General features: G+C 41.9%; 1 protein-coding gene and 1 long non-coding RNA gene across 8 annotated transcripts in view; one reads left to right on the forward strand and one right to left on the reverse strand.

The window, feature by feature from the left end:
- Positions 1 to 20329, forward strand: part of LOC138971193 (uncharacterized) — a 666631-nt gene that overhangs the window by 29186 nt on the left and 617116 nt on the right. The gene's annotated exons all lie outside the window — the stretch shown is intronic.
- LOC138971173 (epidermal growth factor receptor kinase substrate 8-like) overlaps positions 1 to 20329 on the reverse strand; it is a 137275-nt gene that overhangs the window by 3318 nt on the left and 113628 nt on the right. For 4 of the 7 annotated variants that reach the window (XM_070343815.1, XM_070343811.1, XM_070343809.1 and 1 more), the window contains 4 exons: positions 18774 to 18843; positions 8542 to 8718; positions 7290 to 7530; positions 6212 to 6347 (listed from right to left, as the gene is read on the reverse strand). In XM_070343815.1, the coding sequence (XP_070199916.1) occupies positions 6212 to 6347; positions 7290 to 7530; positions 8542 to 8718; positions 18774 to 18843 (624 nt within the window). Of the gene's footprint in view, positions 1 to 6211; positions 6348 to 7289; positions 7531 to 8541; positions 8719 to 11813; positions 18844 to 20329 lie in introns of those variants that run through there. The other 3 variants (XM_070343813.1, XM_070343812.1, XR_011457187.1) reach the window with 2 other exon arrangements.

Below are 20329 nucleotides of genomic sequence, written 5' to 3' on the forward strand. Positions count from 1 at the left end.
TAAAAATTTTAGTAATAAATTTTCATTTGATTAATATACTTACCCAACTCACATATAGCAATTAACCCTAGTTCAGTGCTGGATACGCTGTACGCGTCCCCTTGGTAACCAAGGGAGACCACTCTAAAAAAGAGAGTGCTCTATCCCATAATGCCAGACTAACCACTAGCCTGACTTCCGTATGCGCGCGCATACACCGCCATCTTATCATTCCTATACGAAGCCCAACTCACTCCTTTTTTAGACCCCCATAAATCCCACAGCGGGGAGGCGGGAGGGAATAAACGATGTGAGTTGGGTAAGTATATTAATCAAATGAAAATTTATTACTAAAATTTTTAATTAAATTACATATCTTACCCAACTCACATATAGCAGATTGCTATCATAGGAGGAGGGTACTCACCATATCAATCCACAAGAACCTGCCCTGCAGCCACCAAAGAGGGCAAAGCAGAGCTGCCATCTTGACGTATGCCAGCCACCTCCCGGAGATAGAAGTTTATAAAAACGTCTTCCGATCTCCAGTATGCCGACTCCAGAACTTCTGAAAGACGACCTGATCTCAGCACTGCCAACGACGAAGCCCACGCCCTGGCCTCGTGAGTCCTGGCAGCCGTAAGGGGCAACACCATTCTGGTATCCCCTAATTGTCTTTGCCACCAGATATAAGCGTTCCGAATGGTAGACGAAACCCATTTGGTTAGCGTAACTTTCGAAATGTCCTTCCCCCGAGCCGTATTGAGTGATATAAAGAGCAGTTTCTGAGACATAGAGCGAATAGGCTGAGTCCGGGACAGGTAGCTGCTGAGTGCTCGTACAGGGCAGTTAAAAACATCCTCATCTCCCGGGGCCAGGATTGTGCTCAAAGGGGGAATACGGATAAGAGGGGATGGTTGACCTGGTTTTTGGTTCTTAGCCAAGAAATTAGGCCGGAACCTAAGAGAAAAAGAACCGTCTTTCTCCCGGGAGATATCATTTGCCATTCCCGACAACGCGTGCACCTCGCTACCACGTCTAGCCGTAGCGAGTAAGACCAAGAAAAGAGTTTTATGAGTTACATTTGCCAGACTGGCTAAATGGATAGGCTCAAAGTCCTCTGACGCAAGAAAACGTAACACCAAAAAAACATCCCACGCCGGGAGCTTTGTTTTGTCACGAGCCAACTTAAGGGAAGCGCCCTTAATAACGCCGGAGATAACCCCCGACAAGTTAACTTTATGACCAAGTTGCCTGAGAGTAGAGGCAATTGCCGACCTTCTAACCTTCAACGAAGAGGGAGAACCCCCTTGATCAGCTAGCCACGCCAAGTGATTCGCTAACTGCATAGACCTAGGCGCCAGAGGATTCACATTATTCTCAAGACACCACTTCGACCACGAAGACCAATGCGAAGCGTAAACAGAGTTGGTCGACTCTCTGTGAGCGTTTTGAACCAGCTTCAGAGTAGACACAGAGGCCCCTGCCCTAAGCAGAGAGTCTCTGATAACACCCACCCGTGAAGTTGCAGCATTTGCGGGTTTACGTGATGAATGCCTGACCGAGGCTGCAGAAGTTCGCCCTTCCTTAGAGCGAGCGGGATGGGAGGACGAACGGCCAGACGTACCAGATCCGGATACCAGTGCTGGCTGGGCCAGAGAGGCGCAACCAGCACTAGCGCTGGCCTTTCGAGGTCTGCTTTCCTTATTACCCTGCCCAGAATGCAGAAAGGAGGAAACGCGTAAGCCACCAGATTCGTCCAGTCCATCTCGAGTGCGTCCACCGCCCAGGCTTGGGGGTCCGGGAACGGAGACACAAAAAGCGGGAGCCTTGCCGAGAACCTTGTCGCAAACAAGTCGATGCACGGCTTGTCCACCTGAACCCAAAGGCGCTCCAAGGCCTGATGCGAGAGGGTCCACTCCGAATGGAGTATCTTGTCCCCCCTGCTCAGGGCATCCGCCAACACATTGAGCTTGCCCCTCAGGTAAGTTGCTGACAACCGAATGTGATGCGTACTGCACCACATCAGCAAGCGACATGCTCTGTCTGACAGAACCTGCGAGCGCGTCCCCCCCTGGCGATTTATATAAGCCGCAACAGTCGTATTGTCTGTATGTACTCTGACATGACTGCTCGCCAGAGAAGGAAGAAACGCCCTCAGGCCCAAGGCCACAGCTTCCAGCTCCAAGACGTTTATGTGCAAGGACCCTTGACTGACGTCCCACACACCCGCAGCCGTCTGATCCGCCAAATGAGCTCCCCACCCTGTCTGAGACGCATCCGTGAACAGATCGTTCTCCGGAGCCGGGGGAGTGATGGGGACACCCTGGGACACCCAAGGAAGAAGCCAGACACCTGTGGTGCTCCTGAACCAATCTCCCAACTCGACCTGACAACTCCAAGCTTGAGTTGCCTGATCCCACCGAGCCTGCACCGCCGCCTGAAATGGTCTCTTGTGCACTCTTCCCAACGGAACCAGCAAGGCCATAGATTCCATCTGACCCAGGATAGAATACAACTCCCGAGCCGAGGCCACATTCTTTCCGAGCAACTCCCGGATCAGCGACTGAAGTTTGTCCACCCGCTTTTGAGCAGGACGAACTGACCACTCCACTGTGTTGAACTCTATGCCCAGATAAGTGAACCCCTGTGAAGGCTCCAACTCGGACTTCCCCACATTGATTGAGAACCCGAGTTGACCCGCTAGGCTGAGAACCCTGTGCGTGTGTGTGCTGCATAAGGCCTGATTCTGGTGCAAAATCAGCCAGTCGTCGAGGTACGCCCTGAGGCGCACCCCCTCCTGCCTCACTAGGGCACAGAGCTGACGAACGACCATCGTGAAGATCCAAGGAGAGAGGGACAGACCGAACGGGAGAGCCCGAAACTGAAAAATCCTTTCCCCCCACCGAAACCGCAGCCACTTTCTGTCCGCTGTGTGCATCAGCACGTGAAAGTAAGCGTCCGTGAGATCGATGGACGTGGCCCAATCCCCCGGACGGAGAGCCTCTCTCACCGACGCCGGCGTTTCCATCGTGAATTTTACCACTCTCAGGAACCTGTTCAGACATGAAAGGTCTAGAACTGGCCTCCACGCACCCGATGCTTTGGGCACCACAAAGAGCCTGCCGTAAAATCCCAACGATCCCTGATCGCGAACCTCTTCGATCGCCTCTTTTTGCAGGAGAGCAACTACCTCCCCCTGCACAGCCAACTTGGCCTCGGGATCGTTTGGAAATCTGAAAGGCGGAGGTATCCTGGACAGAGGTGCCTTCTTCTCTGCCCAGAGTAGCCGGAACCCCGAACTGACCACCCCTAAAACCCACTGGCTGGCCACCAAGCGCGACCAGGTAGTGAGGGCCCTGGAGGGGCCGCCCGCCACCACGACGGTGGGGGCTAGCGGGACCGAAAGTTCGGGAGGGCATCATTGGGGGTGGGGCTTGCGCCCCGACCCCCTAGACCCGCCAAAAGAACCCCCCCTCTGAGAAGAGGAACCACGCCCCCTACCCCGAAAAGAAGAGTTCTGACCCTGAGTCTTGCCCGCCGGCGCGGACGAAGACTGAGTCTTGCCTTGACCCTGAGGTTTGCCTTGAGGCTTCTGAAAACCTTGACGAACAACCTTGGCTATAGCCAGATCTCTTGCTTCGTGCGTTTCCTTTTGCAAAGCATCCAAAGATGCGCGACCCAGAAGGGAACCATCCATGACGGGAGACACCTTCAGAGCATCGATCGTCACCTTGTCCCTAATTCTTGACCCCGTCAAAAAAGCCGACCTGCGAGAATACACGGCAAAAGTGTACAATCTAGCCGACAACGCCATTTGTTCCTGTGACACCCTGGCCAAAGTAGCCAGCAAAGTCATCACATCTTCTGAGGAAGCGTCATACCGGAACTCAAAGGGATCGAGCGACGTAGCAATCGACCTCGACAACGATCTCTGGAGTGACTCTGACACAGAGGCCAACTCCATCAGAGAGCGTCCTGTCTCCTCTAAAGACATCAAAGATGCCTCCGTACAAGGGACAGGCCTTTCCTTCGAATAGCCATCTTCCCTCAGAGCCGTCAGTTCCGGTGTCACCGGTAGTACCGACATAGGCAAAGAGTAGGAATCAATCAGTCTGACTGGGTTGATCACCAGCTTGAAGTTGCGCATATTAGCCGAACAAGGAACTTGTTGACCAATCTTCGCTAACCACGGTACAGCCGCCTCGGGAGCCTCCCTGTGTTGTGCCAACAACGGAACAGGAGACACCCCCTTAGACCAACCCTTCACCAACACCTTCGACATCTCGAACGCCAGAGAAGGCGATTCGATGAACTTGAAAGAACCCTTCGTATTCTTATCAACACGAAAATCCCCCCAAGCCGAGGGCGGTGGAGCAAGCTGCGACTTGCTCTCCACCACCCCCTCTTCAAAGTACTTCGAAGCCGTTTCAGCTGCAAGCGCCACCGCACTTCCCAACCTAGACGGCAAACGGACACCGGCATCCTCTCCCAGAACGGAAGTGCCATCGCCCAGACAGTCGTCCTGCACATCTGTACAGTCCGGGAGTTGACTCCCCGCCTGACTGTCATAGTCAAACAGAGACCCATCTCCACTGCCTTCTTCCCCCGGAGGTGGAAGCAGAAGTCTCACAGACTGCCTAACGTCAAATGGCGCGGCAGAAAGCAACGAACCTTCCGTACGCTCTACAGTGTCCTTACCCCCCCCTGACCGGCCGACAGAGCGGCGATGGCCAGGCGGGGTATCAGAACTTTCACCCGTGAGCGCGATGCCCGTGGCTACTTTTGACTGTAGACGCGCTACACTTTCCCCGGAGAACCCAGGTACTCGTGTAGCAAACATACCTTGTGACCGCGAACCACCAGGAGACAGACCACCCGACGAAAGTGGGATAATCTCATCCCCATCCTGAACAGCATGAACATCAGCTGTAGTCACCGTAACAGAAGGGCCCGCCACCATCTTTGCCAAAGATGCCGGACCTGTCACCCCGGAAGGGAGTGAACGCAGTTCAGCCCGTGTAGACGAAATTTTTTCCGCCAGTGAAGAAACCTGTGAACTAAGTGCAAGCAAAAGAGAGGCCACGTCCGCGGCCGCCAGACCAGAAACAGCAGGAGCAGAAACCGCTTTAGCAGGTTTAGCCACATTAGTAACCTTATCCAAAGGTTTCACCGGCAAAATGGCCGCCGGCAAAATGGCGGCAGAAGGCATGCCTATCAAAACATCAACACATTTTTCTGAGTCAGATTCTAACACCCCCGCGACGGTTTGTTTAGATTCTCTATGCATCTTTCTGGGAGGGGAGGACTCAGCAGCCACCTGCTTAGAACTCTGCCTCTTCTTAACGTTATCAGCCATAGCATGTACGACTTTGTCAAAATATTTCAGAAAAAAATTTTTCGAAAAAATTTCACAAGTCAAAAATGGCCAAACAACGCCTTTACAACAAGTACAAAACAAAGAACGATCTCACCTCAATACAGTAGCAAGGTAAGACGACGAAAGAATACCAAGGAGAAGAAACCCGGTCCCACAGACCAAGCAACATCGGCTGAACAACAGCCAGAGCGTACACAAATGCGACCAGCTTGTCTGACCGCTGAGTATGGAATGATAAGATGGCGGTGTATGCGCGCGCATACGGAAGTCAGGCTAGTAGTTAGTCTGGCATTATGGGATAGAGCACTCTCTTTTTTAGAGTGGTCTCCCTTGGTTACCAAGGGGACGCGTACAGCGTATCCAGCACTGAACTAGGGTTAATTGCTATATGTGAGTTGGGTAAGATATGTAATTTAATGTCTTTTTGGTAAAACAATGTAAAGTGCTTAGTGCTGATTTAATAACACACTTCTATTACTAAAACATGCAATACAATTGCCGTAACTTCTGATTTCTGGTAAAGAGGTTCCTCTCAGTCTGGATACAAATGACGTATGTCGACTTACCTCAGTTGTATTTATGTCTATTTCTCAATACAATGACCGTAAGTTGACTTACGGCAGTATTATTTCCGACTTTTTGACAAAAAAAATCAACATTCTCTTCAAAATGCATAAAATAGTCATTTTTCACAAAAAATTTATGACAGGGCAACTTACCGACTCCTAAGGATAATCAGTAAGAAAAATCAACAAATGTTGGGCAAATGAGACTGAAATAATCTTTTTTTTTGTCTCCTGTAAAATTGGGTTTTTAGACATAAGGCACTTGTACTTCCGGGCGGCAACTTACTCCAGTCATCTTTTTCTGAAGCGTAACTTGTCCTTCCAGTCGAGTGGCCTCCTCGTGTCCCAGCAGTTGTTCCATCTCATGACGGTGCAGTGCGAACATGTCTCTACCTGTGTAACCCTTCAGCATCTGCACACACCTGCACAGGTAAAAACATACAAATCGTAATTCATCCAGAAATGAATACAATCAAAGTAGACAAAAAGACCACAATAATATAGAACAAAAACATACACACAAAAACATACACAATGAAATCAATCAAATTCACAAAGAAAGAGATCAAATCAGCTCAATAGGCACGGTACAAATACACTGTATACTTGTTACCAAAATCTCAGAAAGATTCACTGCCTCAAAAAAAGTACTAAGGGTCAATAAATCACACACAAATGTTATTGCACCCAAAGATGCACACGCAGATATATTTGGTATATTTTATTGTTCTTGGGGAATTTCCTCACGACAGTCGCAGTACTCAATTTCTTTTTTCGTTGTCCTACATGGGTGTATTAGTGTATTCCAAAGCCCGAGACTTTTGCTGCGACCTTGATCTCTTTATCATGCTCAGGCGTGCACGCAGGGGTGTTCGGACACCGAGGAGAGTCTGTACAAAGTTGACTCTGGGAAATAAATCCCAAGCAGAACGTGGGGATCAAAACTACGCTGATAGTTGTTCGAGTTATTATCTCCCTTGATGCACAGAACTGCATTAGACAACGTTTCAAGGCCAGCCCCCCAGCGCAGCTACCGAATGAGCATATATCTCCCCGCTCCATAGTATATCCATACACACTCTCTCCTTATTGGTTTCATTTTTTTCCTTTTCCCCATCACTGAGCCATACCACATGCACACTCCCGGTACAGTACACCCCTTTTTACGACCTCCAAAAATCTGAGAAAATCAGGTCTTAAAAAGGAAGGGGTCTTAAAATGGGGGTAAATTTACACAGGTTATGAACAGAAAATCTGAAAAAAAGGTCTTAAAAGGGAGGATTTAGTCTCCAATTTGGGGGTCTTAAAAGGGGGGTTCCACTGTATAACACCATGAACAAGAAAACCACTTTCAAAAGCCTTACAGTGTGGTGAATCCTTTCATTTCAAGCCAGGCCGTCACATCATGCTGGGACGAATCAGCTGTGATGTAAAATTGTTGGCCCATTGCTCCACCGCTTCCGTGCGACTCAAAACTTGTGTTTTCCGGATTGTGGTGCATCTCCAGACCCCCTCCTCGGCGTTGGAGTGCTCCGATGCCCATCTTCGTCCTCAGCTCGTTGTGAAGGTCATCTTGGGGTTGGTTCTTGCGCATGCCGAAAGCCCCTGTGGAATGAAAAGTGGAACAGTTTGAATCTAGTGAAATGAAAACTCTGTACTTTAAGTTGTTTTTCTTTGTGTCATCAAATAATCAGAAACCTCAGAAAGAAAGAAAAGTCACTTCTTTTCATATTCTATGATATAATTTAGATTTTAAAAATAAATAAAAATACTAGCAACAATATGTCGATAAATCATTTTGCTCATAATTATGCACTCAAAATACAGTACAATCTGCAAGGGCAATTAGAATCCCCCTAAGTTGGTAACAATTGAAACACTGATAAAGATCTGCTTTTCTTATTAGTTTAAGTTGAGATGAATAAATCTAGATCATGGACACATGATGATCCAACCATACTCACATGAACAGAACGAGGGTGAACAATTTATTTTTATTTTTTTAATGGTGTATGGCAGATTGTCTCCCCTGATGCACAAAATGCAATGTGCAAAAACTTGACAAGTATACTCTTGACACTGTGCATATCGACACAGAAACAAATGTTCCCCTTGATAAAAAGATGATAAAAAATTAAAACAATCCTTTTACCGTTCCTTGAATTCACAGAACAAGTAAACACAAATATATTTTCAATTGTCCTTATTGTTGTAATTGTCTCCCTTGATGCACAGAACCGCATTTGATACGTCAACTGGTATTACATGTTACCAAAAGGTGCATGAGATACCCGGAATGAGATCACCAAATCCTAAAAAGCAACAGAGCATGGTGTGGATGCAAATCTGAGCACATTTTCAGAATATCAGAAGTTGTGAAAGAAACAATTGAAAGTCAGCAGACTTTCTTCTGAGATTTGTTAAAATCTCATAGCAGAGCGAAAGAAAGAGAGAAAAAAGTGTCCCTTCACAGATAGCCCTATTGGGGAAATCAGACCCTCCTCCGACGGGACCAAGATTTCAAAGAGGTATAATTTGTAGGTATAATTTCACATTTTTACATTTCTTGAAAATCTGCAAATTTGTTTAAAGGTGGGATTGAGCACCGATACACACCTTTATTTGCGTAGAGAGCAGCTGGCTCCACAGGACGGAAAGCATGTCTCTCCTCTTCCTCCTCCTCCCCCATACCCAGCGGGGGGATGCGAATTTCTTCGAAACGAGATGAGGGGGGGCCCTCCCGGCTTTCTTTGCGACGCACCTCTAGTGGGGGCTCTGATAATGTGCTTGTATCTAAAACGTTACAAAAATTAAGATCATTCTTTTTTCAGAGTAAGTACTGAGTGTGTGTGTGTGTGTGTGTGTGTGTGTGTGTGTGTGTGTGTGTGTGCATGCATGCGTGTGTGTGCGTTCATGTGTATTTATGAAGATGCACCAGTATAATTAGTATAAAGTGGGGAAAAAATAACTCACAAATTCTTGAACTTCACATTACAACTAATAATAAGAGAGATGCTCACAGAAGCTGCTTATAGGTACAATGTCTTTTTGTTTTTTCAACCTATTTTTGTTTGATAAATTTAACATTCTCAATTTCTATAAATAAATTTGGAATTGTTCATCTGTCTTAAAATACAATCTCAAGTTTGTAAACTATCAACTATACTATCAACCTATTTTCCATTGATTTTTTTCATTCTCAATTTCTGTAAATAAACACCCACTGAACATTTTAGAGAAAGCGCATTACTAAAGCCTAATAAATCAGTTGTGATGACAGTAACTTCAAGCTTACACAATTTTAATGTTTTGTATGTTGGCTCTTTGAAACTATGTTTTACATTATAAGTATAACACTCCTGTTTGTGACCAAGCAGTACAGAAATATATTTTACCCTGCATGAAATTGATCCCTCCCCCCCCCCCCCCCCCCCCCTCCCAAAATGAACAAACAGATTACCTTGTAGCCAAGAATGACAGTTTCAGACAGTGGGCTCAGGGGTGTGTTTCTGCAAAAAATGTCACCTTACCTGTCTCCATTCATTTTGTGTATTTCACCTTCTCATTTCTTTTTTTCATTTCAACTTCAACGTTTTCTTTAAAAAAAAGAAGTTTTTCTCTTTTAGTGTGTGTGTTGGCAAAGGGCGTTTCAGAATTGTCAGTGTTCAAGCTAGCTGTCATGACTATGCTTCAGTATCAATGCTTATGAGGCAGAAATTAGAAAGACACAAACATCTAGATACAAAAAAAAGTTTTACTTCAAAACAAAACCAAAAAGTTGGGAGAAAATGTTACCTTTTACAATAGTTTGTCACATACATTCTAATTTTTCAATGAATTTTTTTTAAGTTCCTGATACAGTGCTTCACACACAATAAAACACACTTTACCATTTTAAAGAATGTTTACTTTTCAGATGGACTGTGATCACCATAAACCTGTCCTTTTCCACTGCACTGCACTGCATTTTCAACCATAAATATTCAGGAAAACACACTGTACAACCACTTACACCCAATCCACTTTCACTCGCACAAACAGTGGAACCCCCTTTAAGCCTTACAAAAATCTCAGAAAACCAGGTAATAAAAGGGAGATAAATTTACAGACATTATAAACAGAAAATCTGAATAAAACTAGGGACTTAGAAGGAGGGGAGTTCTTACAATGGAGGCTCTTTAATTAAAGGGGGCGAGGTGGGGTCGGGGGTGTATTAACAGGGAGGGGTCGGTGGGTGGGTTCCACTGTCCGCACAAGGAACAACACACACAAAGGCAAGTAGGTGCAGCCACATTTCCCCAAATTCTGTCAAAACAAACCCCTAAAATTTAACAGATAATATACAGCCTGGAAAAAAAGAGAGGCCTCAAGAGTCCTCCAATCATTCCTTCTACTTATATGAAGTGAGATCCTCTTGTGCTCCTTCAAAGCTGTGTGTGTGTGTGTGCATGTGTATGTGTGTGTGTGTGTGTGTGTGTGTGTGTGAGGATGTGTGTGTGTGTGTGAGTGTGTGTGTGTGCGTGTGTGTTTTGCAGACCCCGTCACTTAAAAGAACCTGAAAATCATGAAGTTTTATCACCTAGTTTAATTGTTTGTTTGAAATTTGGTGGTGTTTATTTTATCTTATTTTGTTTGTTTATGTTTTACTCATAAATGAAGTTAAAGCAGTGAAGTCATGAAGCTGAAGTCTAGCTGTGACAGAATTCTAAAATCTAACAGTCTAAAAGAAAATATAAACTGTGAATCAGAAACAAACACTTGTGAAGAAAAAGTCAGCAGTGACTAACATTACTCAGTCTCAAAGTGAAAATCAGTAGTCCCCATGTAAAACTTTAAGATTGAAGAGGTAAACTAAATTGTATCTGTTTTCAGAAATCTAATTACATTATCTGATAACAGTTATCTCATCAGATAATTAATTTTTATTTTCTAAACAAGTAGAGTTGCACATGCAAATGAGTAAAAGATTTCTTAATCTGCCATAACTCAGCTCCCATTTCATTATTGACGTATGTCGACCCAGAGACAAACACAATAATGATACAGATAGTGAACTTATCTCAAAATCGTCAACTAAACTCGCTTGCAAGATGCCAGTGGGTTTGGTCAACGATTTTGAGATAACTTCATTATCTGTGTCATAAGTGTGTTTGTCTGTCCGTCTACCTAAGAGACACCGGCACGGTTGGCCTAGTGGTAAGGCGTCCGCCCCGTGATCGGGAGGTCGTGGGTTCGAACCCCGGCCGGGTCATACCTAAGACTTTAAAATTGGCAATCTAGTGGCTGCTCCGCCTGGCGTCTGGCATTATGGGGTTAGTGCTAGGACTGGTTGGTCCGGTGTCAGAATAATGTGACTGGGTGAGACACGAAGCCTGTGCTGTGACTTCTGTCTTGTGTGTGGTGCACGTTATATGTCAAAGCAGCACCGCCCTGATATGGCCCTTCGTGGTCGGCTGGGCGTTAAGCAAACAAACAAACAAACCTAAAAGACAACTGGGTCGACGTACTGTAAATGTAATGTTTTGTTCTGTCAACAATGAAAAGTTCCAATAACCTACCAAACTTGTTTTTTGATTCTGAATTTTTGAACGTCAGCTGCAGACTATCTGTTTTCGGATTTCAGATCCCATTTGTTGAAATGCAATTTTTACAGCATGATAGTAATTACCAATTTTTTTGTCAAAGAAAGAATAAAACCTTCAACTTTTTTCATTTACATCCGTAATCTGTGGTTGGGAGTATTTGTTTAAAGTCCGCAAGGTCATACGTACACTAGTAGTGCAATGATAACCCCCTCCTCTGCCAGTACTGATATGTGACTGCACCCAACGCACCAAAAGAACAGTAAATAATGAAAACAATCAAATTGTCACTTTGCAAAAGCTTGGTCTTGATATGAATATTGCTTTATTGAAGTTTAGCAACATTACATGCAGTATTTTGTTTACTTTGTTCATGTGTGTATAAATACATTGTATTATATGGTACGAAAAAAGAAAACAAATCTGAAACCCTCTTGATACAGTTTCTTTACAAATGTTAAAAAAAAATGAAAAAATGTACAGATGCTCAATAAATACAGGTTGACATCACTGCAAAGCTTGAAGTTCTACAAGATGTCAGCGTCACAATTACACGCGTATAAAAGGATGGAGAATATTTTTTTGCACAAAAATGCATCACAACTGATTTCTATTTTTGAAGGTGAAATGCGGTGATGTCGACCTGTATCAATTATCAAATAAGAGAATGAATCTCTCCCTGTGCTGCTAAACATACAACAGACCACAAGTTTACAGTCAGAACTCGTTTGCACCAGTGAAGGTTTTTTGCAGAGAGGAAAGTTTCAGCGGTGTGGGTGTTTATGCTACATACATTGGTCACACACTGGTACAAGGGTAGTTGTGAACTGTTTCTTTCTCAAGTTTGCATGCATTTCAGGGACCCTTATCTTTTGTGACAAGGAAAAGAAGTTAGTAATTACTGAGAACGATTAGCCACACAGACTGTTAATGGTAGACAAGAAAAAGATAGCCATGTGAATTAAATACTTCGCAGTGTGAGGAAAGCATTCAGGAATAGTCACAATATGCACAAGTTGCATTATATCATATCTAATCATCACAACCCTTCCTCCACCCTGCCCCTCCTCCGCCCCCAATCATAAAATAACCTGAAGGACCAAAATCCTCTATTAACATGCGAATTACATGTTAAAAAAACCAAACTTGCGACAGGAACAAATCAGGAGAAAATTGAACTACATTAATTTCATACAGTAATCTTTTATGTCAAATAGAATTTTTTTTCCATTACCTGCGCTTGATTGGAATCACTTGTGTTACCTGTAAGTTAAGTACTTCAACCAAGCTGCGAACTTCCCTTCTCAAACCACAACCATACCATCCCCCTTCCATCCCCCCCTCCCCCCAGAATTTCTGTTCTAACATCATCTCCCCTTTCCTGGATACCAAATGCTTTCGCTGACAGAAAAGTAGTCAAATAGTTAAAAAAAAAAAACAAAACAAAAAAAAAAAAGTCAAGACAACAGAAAACTGCCCCCAAACCAAACCAAGCTTCTAACAAACAATTAAAATAAAACACTAAGGGTTACCTTGAATATACTAATTCAAGCAATACTCTTTTTTTTTTTATAAACCTTTTAAGCATTTTTTTTTTCTCTATTCTTTTTTAAGGCAAATGACTGCATAGATAGTGCACAGAATTAAAAAAATATGGCAGTTTGATATGATTCTGATTTCACAAAGCGTTAAAGTTAACATGAAAGTTTAAAGCACAGTAGATGGTGTTAGAATATTTGTGAGTAAAGCAAATATGAGCCGCAAAGAAGAAAAGAGGCCTTTAAAGTAGATATGCAGAGAAACGGTGACTATAATATGTACGATCAGCTTGATCATGCATGTACATTCAAAACTTTGCAGAAAGACAAGGTACTGAAAGTTTTATGCTGCATGAATTATGACAATTAATAAGCAGAAGTAACACAGGAAAATTGCACAAACCAGAAATTTCTAGTAAAATTATCTCAAAATACTGAGAAAAAATCAGCAGCTGATCATATATACCGCTTCATATTTTGTTGGACATGTTTCTTTCTGACAAAAATAATGTAATCATATTTTTAGATTTGATTTGACTGGTTGAAATAACAGTGTGAGCAGTTTTTGTTAAAATCAGGATTCAAGCTTGTAAAGGAATACTGGTTTTGAAAATGGCTGGCGCGTTCCTGTATTACTTGATTCCTTTATTACCTGACAGTAAGATGAGACAATTAAGAGCCGAAAGAATGAGTTATTTCTGCCTTCTAGACAGATAGATAGAGACAAGTCAAGGATTCAAGCTCATGGAAAAGGGCGATATATATGTAAATATATATAGACAGGTTTATTGGAAAATGTGGTGCATTACAGCATGAGAATACAATGTAAAGAACCCAGACACAGATCTAATGGTTTAATACACAGTGCAGTGAGTGAAAAAGACCAGGTATTACTGACAGTTTGTTTAATTCTACACAGCTACATCTCTGATTATATATACCAAATGTCAGATATACATCATTCATGAGCTCAGAGAGTTAAAGAATACCAGAAGAATATGAATGGAGACGTGCCAAGATGAACATTTTATGCAAAAAGAAATGTTTTTTTTCTAAGACAGGCTCAAGTTTTAAGATACAGCATACAGGATAAGACCACTCAAGGTTTTTAGTTTAAGTCACACAAAGACATGCATGCAAACTTATAGACTGATGCAGCTCGGAAAAATCCAACAATCATAATTAATGCTTGGATTTGACTACGCATTTCAGAATTTGTGTGTGTGGGTTTTGGTCAAAATTGTCTACCATCCCCTGCCTCCAACCCTCACTGGTGCATGCAGGCAAGGTCTGAACCAATCGAAACGCAGCTTATGTATTACAACTCTCAGCAACGACCAATCAGGTCGCATGTTGTTCACAACCCAAATCATACATTTTGTAAGAGATGATTCATACATCTTGTATCTCCAAAGTAAGGCAAAGTAAACACAGCACATACATCTGTGTAATTCATGCAACAAACTGAATGAATAATTAATTATACATGTTTCAATTATAACAATTAAATCTAAAAACTGTACAATGTCACTTAAAGGGCTTATAAGATAAGGTAGAGGGAGGAAGTGGGGGGGGGGGTCCAGCTTCCAAAACACTCACACATATACATGATACTCAGGTTGTTTTGTAAATATACAAGACATTCAAATTGCCTCACTATTCCCAAATCATTTTACTAAAGGCAAACATCAATAAAAAAAATATAAAAAAAATAAAATAAAAACCCAGTCATTAGACACACCCTTTCAGTCATGTTACAGCATATTGTTCCTCAACTCAAGTCTCTTAATTCCGCCATAACAAAGTGTATAACTCAAAGCAAAAGAAACTTTGCAGTTAATTTTGTCATATCAGAAAGAATTTAATTGGACTGCATTAGTGCATATTGATTATCAAGAAGAATTAATAACTCTGCATGCAGTCTTTCATTTACAAACATTTAACACCTATAATGTAGCCATTTCATGCATGCATGCCTGTTCATCACAGATATCTACCCGGTACCTGCGTTAAACTGGTATGACAAATGACACTTCATTATTTGTAAGTTACAGGTTTTGAGACATTATTGGAAGCACAGACAGTGCACCATTTAATCTATCCATCAAAGTGGACAGTGAATTCAACATTAAAACAAGCTTACTACCAAGTGTTCAAACCTTCATTTATTACTGCAGCAAATTTGTAAAGGCCCTTGTCAAATATTAAAACACTACTTTCAAATTTGTTCCTACAAGACTAATTGTACTTTTCTTTTATTCCACAAAATCATGTTCCCACAGGCATGTTCAATGACAAATACATTGCATACAATATATGAAACACGTTACAAAATTTCTTCAATTCATTGAAAATAATCATAAATAAAAAAAAGCATGTGCGTGAGCAAAAGCAGCTGAATAGTTGATACTTGTAACAAAGGGGTGGAGGGGGGTGGGGGGAGATGGAGGTTGGGGTTGAGGAAGATGAAGGGTATATAATGAAGACAACATTATAGACATCACAAATGGAGCTTTCAAAGAATATTCATTATCTTATAATTATTGTCCAACATAATATCAGTTAATCAAAGGCCAGCATGTATTTAATCCAGAACCAAACGCACACACACACACTATTTCTCAAATGAAATAGAACAATTAAAGGACAAGAATGAAAGAAAGACGAAGAATTGAAACTCAAAAATATTTATCAAAATTCATCCTCACTTCAACTGTACAGCCGAAGCCAAAGGAAGTCAGAAGTAAATCTTACTACCACAAGAAGTGGAGTATACTTTGTAGAGAAGTGAAGTATATACTTCTTAGTACTATTCGCTTCAAATTTACTGAAATCAGAGCACCTGCCATATAGGCAAATATTTATCAAAACACAAAACATTATGCTTCTTCAAAGTTGATCAATGCTAAATTAGCATCACCAAAGAGTAGAAGGAATTGTAGACTCTGGAGTATAAAAATAAACTTCACCACATACAAGCTTGATTAAATCAACTTAGTAGTGCTTGAAAAAAAAATTGAAATATTAAACAACTGCCATATACCCTGTATTTTCTCATTGATGCAAATTCAACAGTAGTAATGGCACGTGTGTTAGACTCTTTATACGAAATATAAATCTCCCAGATGGGGTTTATTTTGGGGGATAATAAAGATGACCAAAACTCGCAAACTTCGAAGAATGGTCAGTGTATTATGTAAGCGGCCATTTGAAGAAGAAGGCAGAATTAGACGCTGCATCCAGATACAGGCCTTTCGACTCACAATTGTGATGCATTATAAACCAAGGCCTCATATTATGCACTTAATTCCTCAACCTGGAAAGCGACATAAAGCACTGCAATGTTATCTCATCAAGCTCAAATGTGACCCTAACCCTTTCACAGCGAATGATGCCTCAAAGAATCACCGGTGCCTAGTACCCCGTGATGCCCGAAAGCATCAATTGGAGCTGACTGCATGATGCTTGAGCATCATTGGTTGTTGCCCTCTTTAAATTAACTCAAGGCACCCAAGGCATTCTGTTCAAACAGCTTTCTGCTAAGAGGACAGCTGAGAAACGAGAAAGAGCCATGAGTCAACTGTTCACATATCAAGCAGGAACATGTGTACAAAACTTCATGAAGATGATATTTACTGAAGTCCCCAATGCAGACCTCTGTTGTGACAGACTCTTACCCAACAAAAGCAAGTATGAATGTACAATGCTTTATGTACACAAATTATTCAACACAGGAGGTAGTGATTAGAAACACAACACATTTCTGACAAATTCTAGGTACTACCAGTGCCCTGCTTTAACACAGATATAATGAAAATCAGCAACAGCCGAATCGACAAAGCTCGGTAGAAAGACTCAAAGGCCTCAATGACGCTGAAACCAACCACACAAATCTGGAAAATCTGGTCACACAATCAGTGCCAACAACACTTGCAAAAACAACAACTAAAGATCGATACAACTCAATTTGCAACCGCGGAACAGTGTTCATCATTTATCCTGTAGCTTTTTGAGCAGAGAAAATAAGAGAATGAAAAAAAAGCACTTTGAAGTACTAAACCTGAAGTGTAATCACAACACTCATTGCCGCATGCCCAGAAATCTTCTGTCCCCCTTCCGATCAGTCTCATTCATTACTTGGTATAAACAAACAAAAACGCCAAAGAAAAACGTAGGAAAATAACACAAATTAAAACAGAATAATTTCAACAATCAATGAAAACCAGCACTGGAACTGACCCACAAAACGCCATGATCCGAACGAAACCCTAATGAACAACTCAAATTTCACAGACAATGAAAACATCAGACAAGAACTCAAACACCTTCTCCAAGATTGTCCAGCCCATGCTGGAACCGGAGGTGTGACCATCAAGAGATTGACGAAGATGAAGACACTACGAGAACTGCTACTGCTAGAGAACAAGGAGCATGACATATTCACTGAAAGGTCAGGAAAACATTAAGGGCAATAGCTAAAATGGTAGTAAACCCATGAAGAATATTCATAATTCAAACCAGTAGACACAAAACATTAGAACATTACTGACAACAATGCGAATTCTTCTGCACTGCTTAATTCATGGAATGCACAACAGGTTTTCCACATGCAAAGTTTACTTCTCTCTGACTGCATGGGAGTTATACATAATGTCATGATATACTCAGTACACTGTACACAAAAATTAAAAAAATAACCATATCCAACTGATAAGGTGACGTAAGAATCTGAAGTATGCTATAATCATGTACATCCATAGTTTTCACTATAATCTTCTTCAGTCCATTGCAAGAACATATGGGAACAGACGGCATGTAACAGCATCTGACGTATGCTATATAAATCCATTGCAAAACATGTAACAGATGGCCTCACGCCAAACAAAGATACTAGATGCATTGGACCAGACAAATATTGAGTCTTCCGCACCGCAGCTGTTTTGTGATCAACAGTACACAATCATGAACCATACACTTTCGATTCGCACAGAAATGTGACTTGAGACTCAAGAGAAGCTGCCTAGAGATAGAAAATAGTGAGAAACCCATTCAGATTTGAGAAGATAAGATGAGCAATGGAAAGAGTGGGGTTGGAGGGGTGAGGGAGGAGGGAAGGAGTTGTCGCGGCAGGAAAACCTAAAGAGGTTTAAAATACTGACAGGACTCAACAAGGGTTAACGTCATTATAGACTTACAGGCAAAAGCGCAAATAAAATTTGAAGGCAAAAAGCTGGGGGTGAAAAAGGGGAGAAGTGGTGGGTGAGGAGAATATTTTTTAATGAAAGATCCCCAAAAAATGAAAGAAAGAAAAAAAAAGACATGAAGACTCAGTCAAAGAGAGAAAAATTGTGTTTAAAAAAGGTCTCAGCAGAAGAGAAAAAGTAAATAAAGAAGCATACTTTTATAATCTGTATTTTATCAGGAAGAAAGCAATTGTCTCCTTCTCAACAGAAAACGCAATCATCTAATCAAAGCTCAGCTTTAACAAAAAATTTGAAAGTGCAGGCACTGTTAGCATGTTACCCTATACGATATGCAGAAGAAGAAAAAAACCCATATCAGTCTTACTTCACAAAAGAAAATCATCTCATCCAACACAGTGTTTAAAAAAAAAAGAAAAGAAAAAAAGGAGGCCCAGTGATAGTGTAACCCTATCATACAATCTGAAGACTGGGACGGGATGGCTGGGAAGCAATGGTTGAAACAGGTCAGAAATACTTGACGTCACCTCTTGACGACGTCTTTCTACTGTGGCCCGCCGCCTGTTCTGCACTCGTGTTCAAGGCGCTGCCACCATCCTAGACAAACAGAAAAATATAAAACATTGTTAGCAACTACAACAAAAGCAACAACCACGAAAACAGACAAACACACACAATCTTTCTCTTTCTCACACACACACCCACAAACATTAAGACAAACACACACAATCTATCTTTCTCACACACACAAACATAAAGACAAACACACACAATTAATCTCTCTTTCTCTCTCACACACACAAACACAGTATTTTAACAACAACCTATACTGTGGTATATGTTTAAAAGATGCTTTCAACAGACATGATTTGAACACTCTGGGAACAAAAAAGGATACATGCACAAACTTTTAACTATTTCTTCTGTAATCTCATAGAGAATTTACTAATACGCTTCATAATAAACTATTCACAGACAACTCTGCAATATATATCCTGTACATATGTTTAAGCCTTTCAAATCAAACTTCTTATCCCTAACATTACCAATTAATAACTGGTAGCTCAGGACTGAAGGTCCTGCATTTATAACTCAAACATTTTTTCATTTTTTTATTTTTTTAATAACAATGACTATTGAATCACTTTAATGGGTACTTGGAGGTTAACGGCACAGTAAGCCTCCCGTAAACCATCACAGATACTGTCAGGCTTTTACACACAGTACATACACCCTTTCCTTTAAACACTCACCGCTTGAGAACATCCTAGGTGCCCTCCGTAAAGAGCGAGAAATGTTCAAAGAATTTAGTTTTGCGTGGTTTATCTTACCCCTGAGCCATCGTGAACCCGTGTGATCCAGTTTCCCTTTTTCACAATGCAGTCGTCAGTTAGTAATTTGAATGCGACTCGCTGTGAGCTTATCTGCAATAGCACGTTATTATGTACCTCTGACTATGCACGAAACAAACGGCTGTGGTTCACAAGAACTCTCGCGATGGCTTTTGACTGTTCAGAGGAACTGGCGATAGGCATAAACCGTCGTCTGCTACGAGAACCACGACCTTGCGTGACCCTGCTTCCGGGCGTTTCTTTTTTCAAACTTTCAAAACTTCGAATTGTACTGATCTTGTCTTGGTGAAAAAAGAATTCTTTTATGATTTAAGAATGTTTGTGTAACAAGCTGTCAATTTATTATTTAGATTTTAAAAGTTAGGTCTAGCGCCAAAACGCACCACGGTCCGATTGTCTACTGAGACAATCCGCAAAATTAATTCTTTGAAAATTGCTCGCTCTTTACGTAGGGCACCTAGGATGTTCCCGTTTGGTGAGAGTTCAAATGGAAGGGTGTTTGTACTGTGTGTAAAAGCCTGACAGTATCTGTGATGGTTTACGGGAGGCTTACTGTGCCTTTAACTACAACTTGGAAAAAAGATGGTCTTTTTCAAAGAAAATAAGAAAGGGGGGGGGGGGGGGGGGGGGAGATAAAAAGGGAGAAGTGGAGATGAAGAAGACAACAAAATAAGGGACATAATACTTCACGCACACACTTCACACTAACAACTACTATTGCAAAAACACTG

This window comes from Littorina saxatilis, linkage group LG7 (assembly GCF_037325665.1).
Source record: "Littorina saxatilis isolate snail1 linkage group LG7, US_GU_Lsax_2.0, whole genome shotgun sequence".
Taxonomy (NCBI): Eukaryota; Metazoa; Mollusca; class Gastropoda; order Littorinimorpha; family Littorinidae; genus Littorina; species Littorina saxatilis.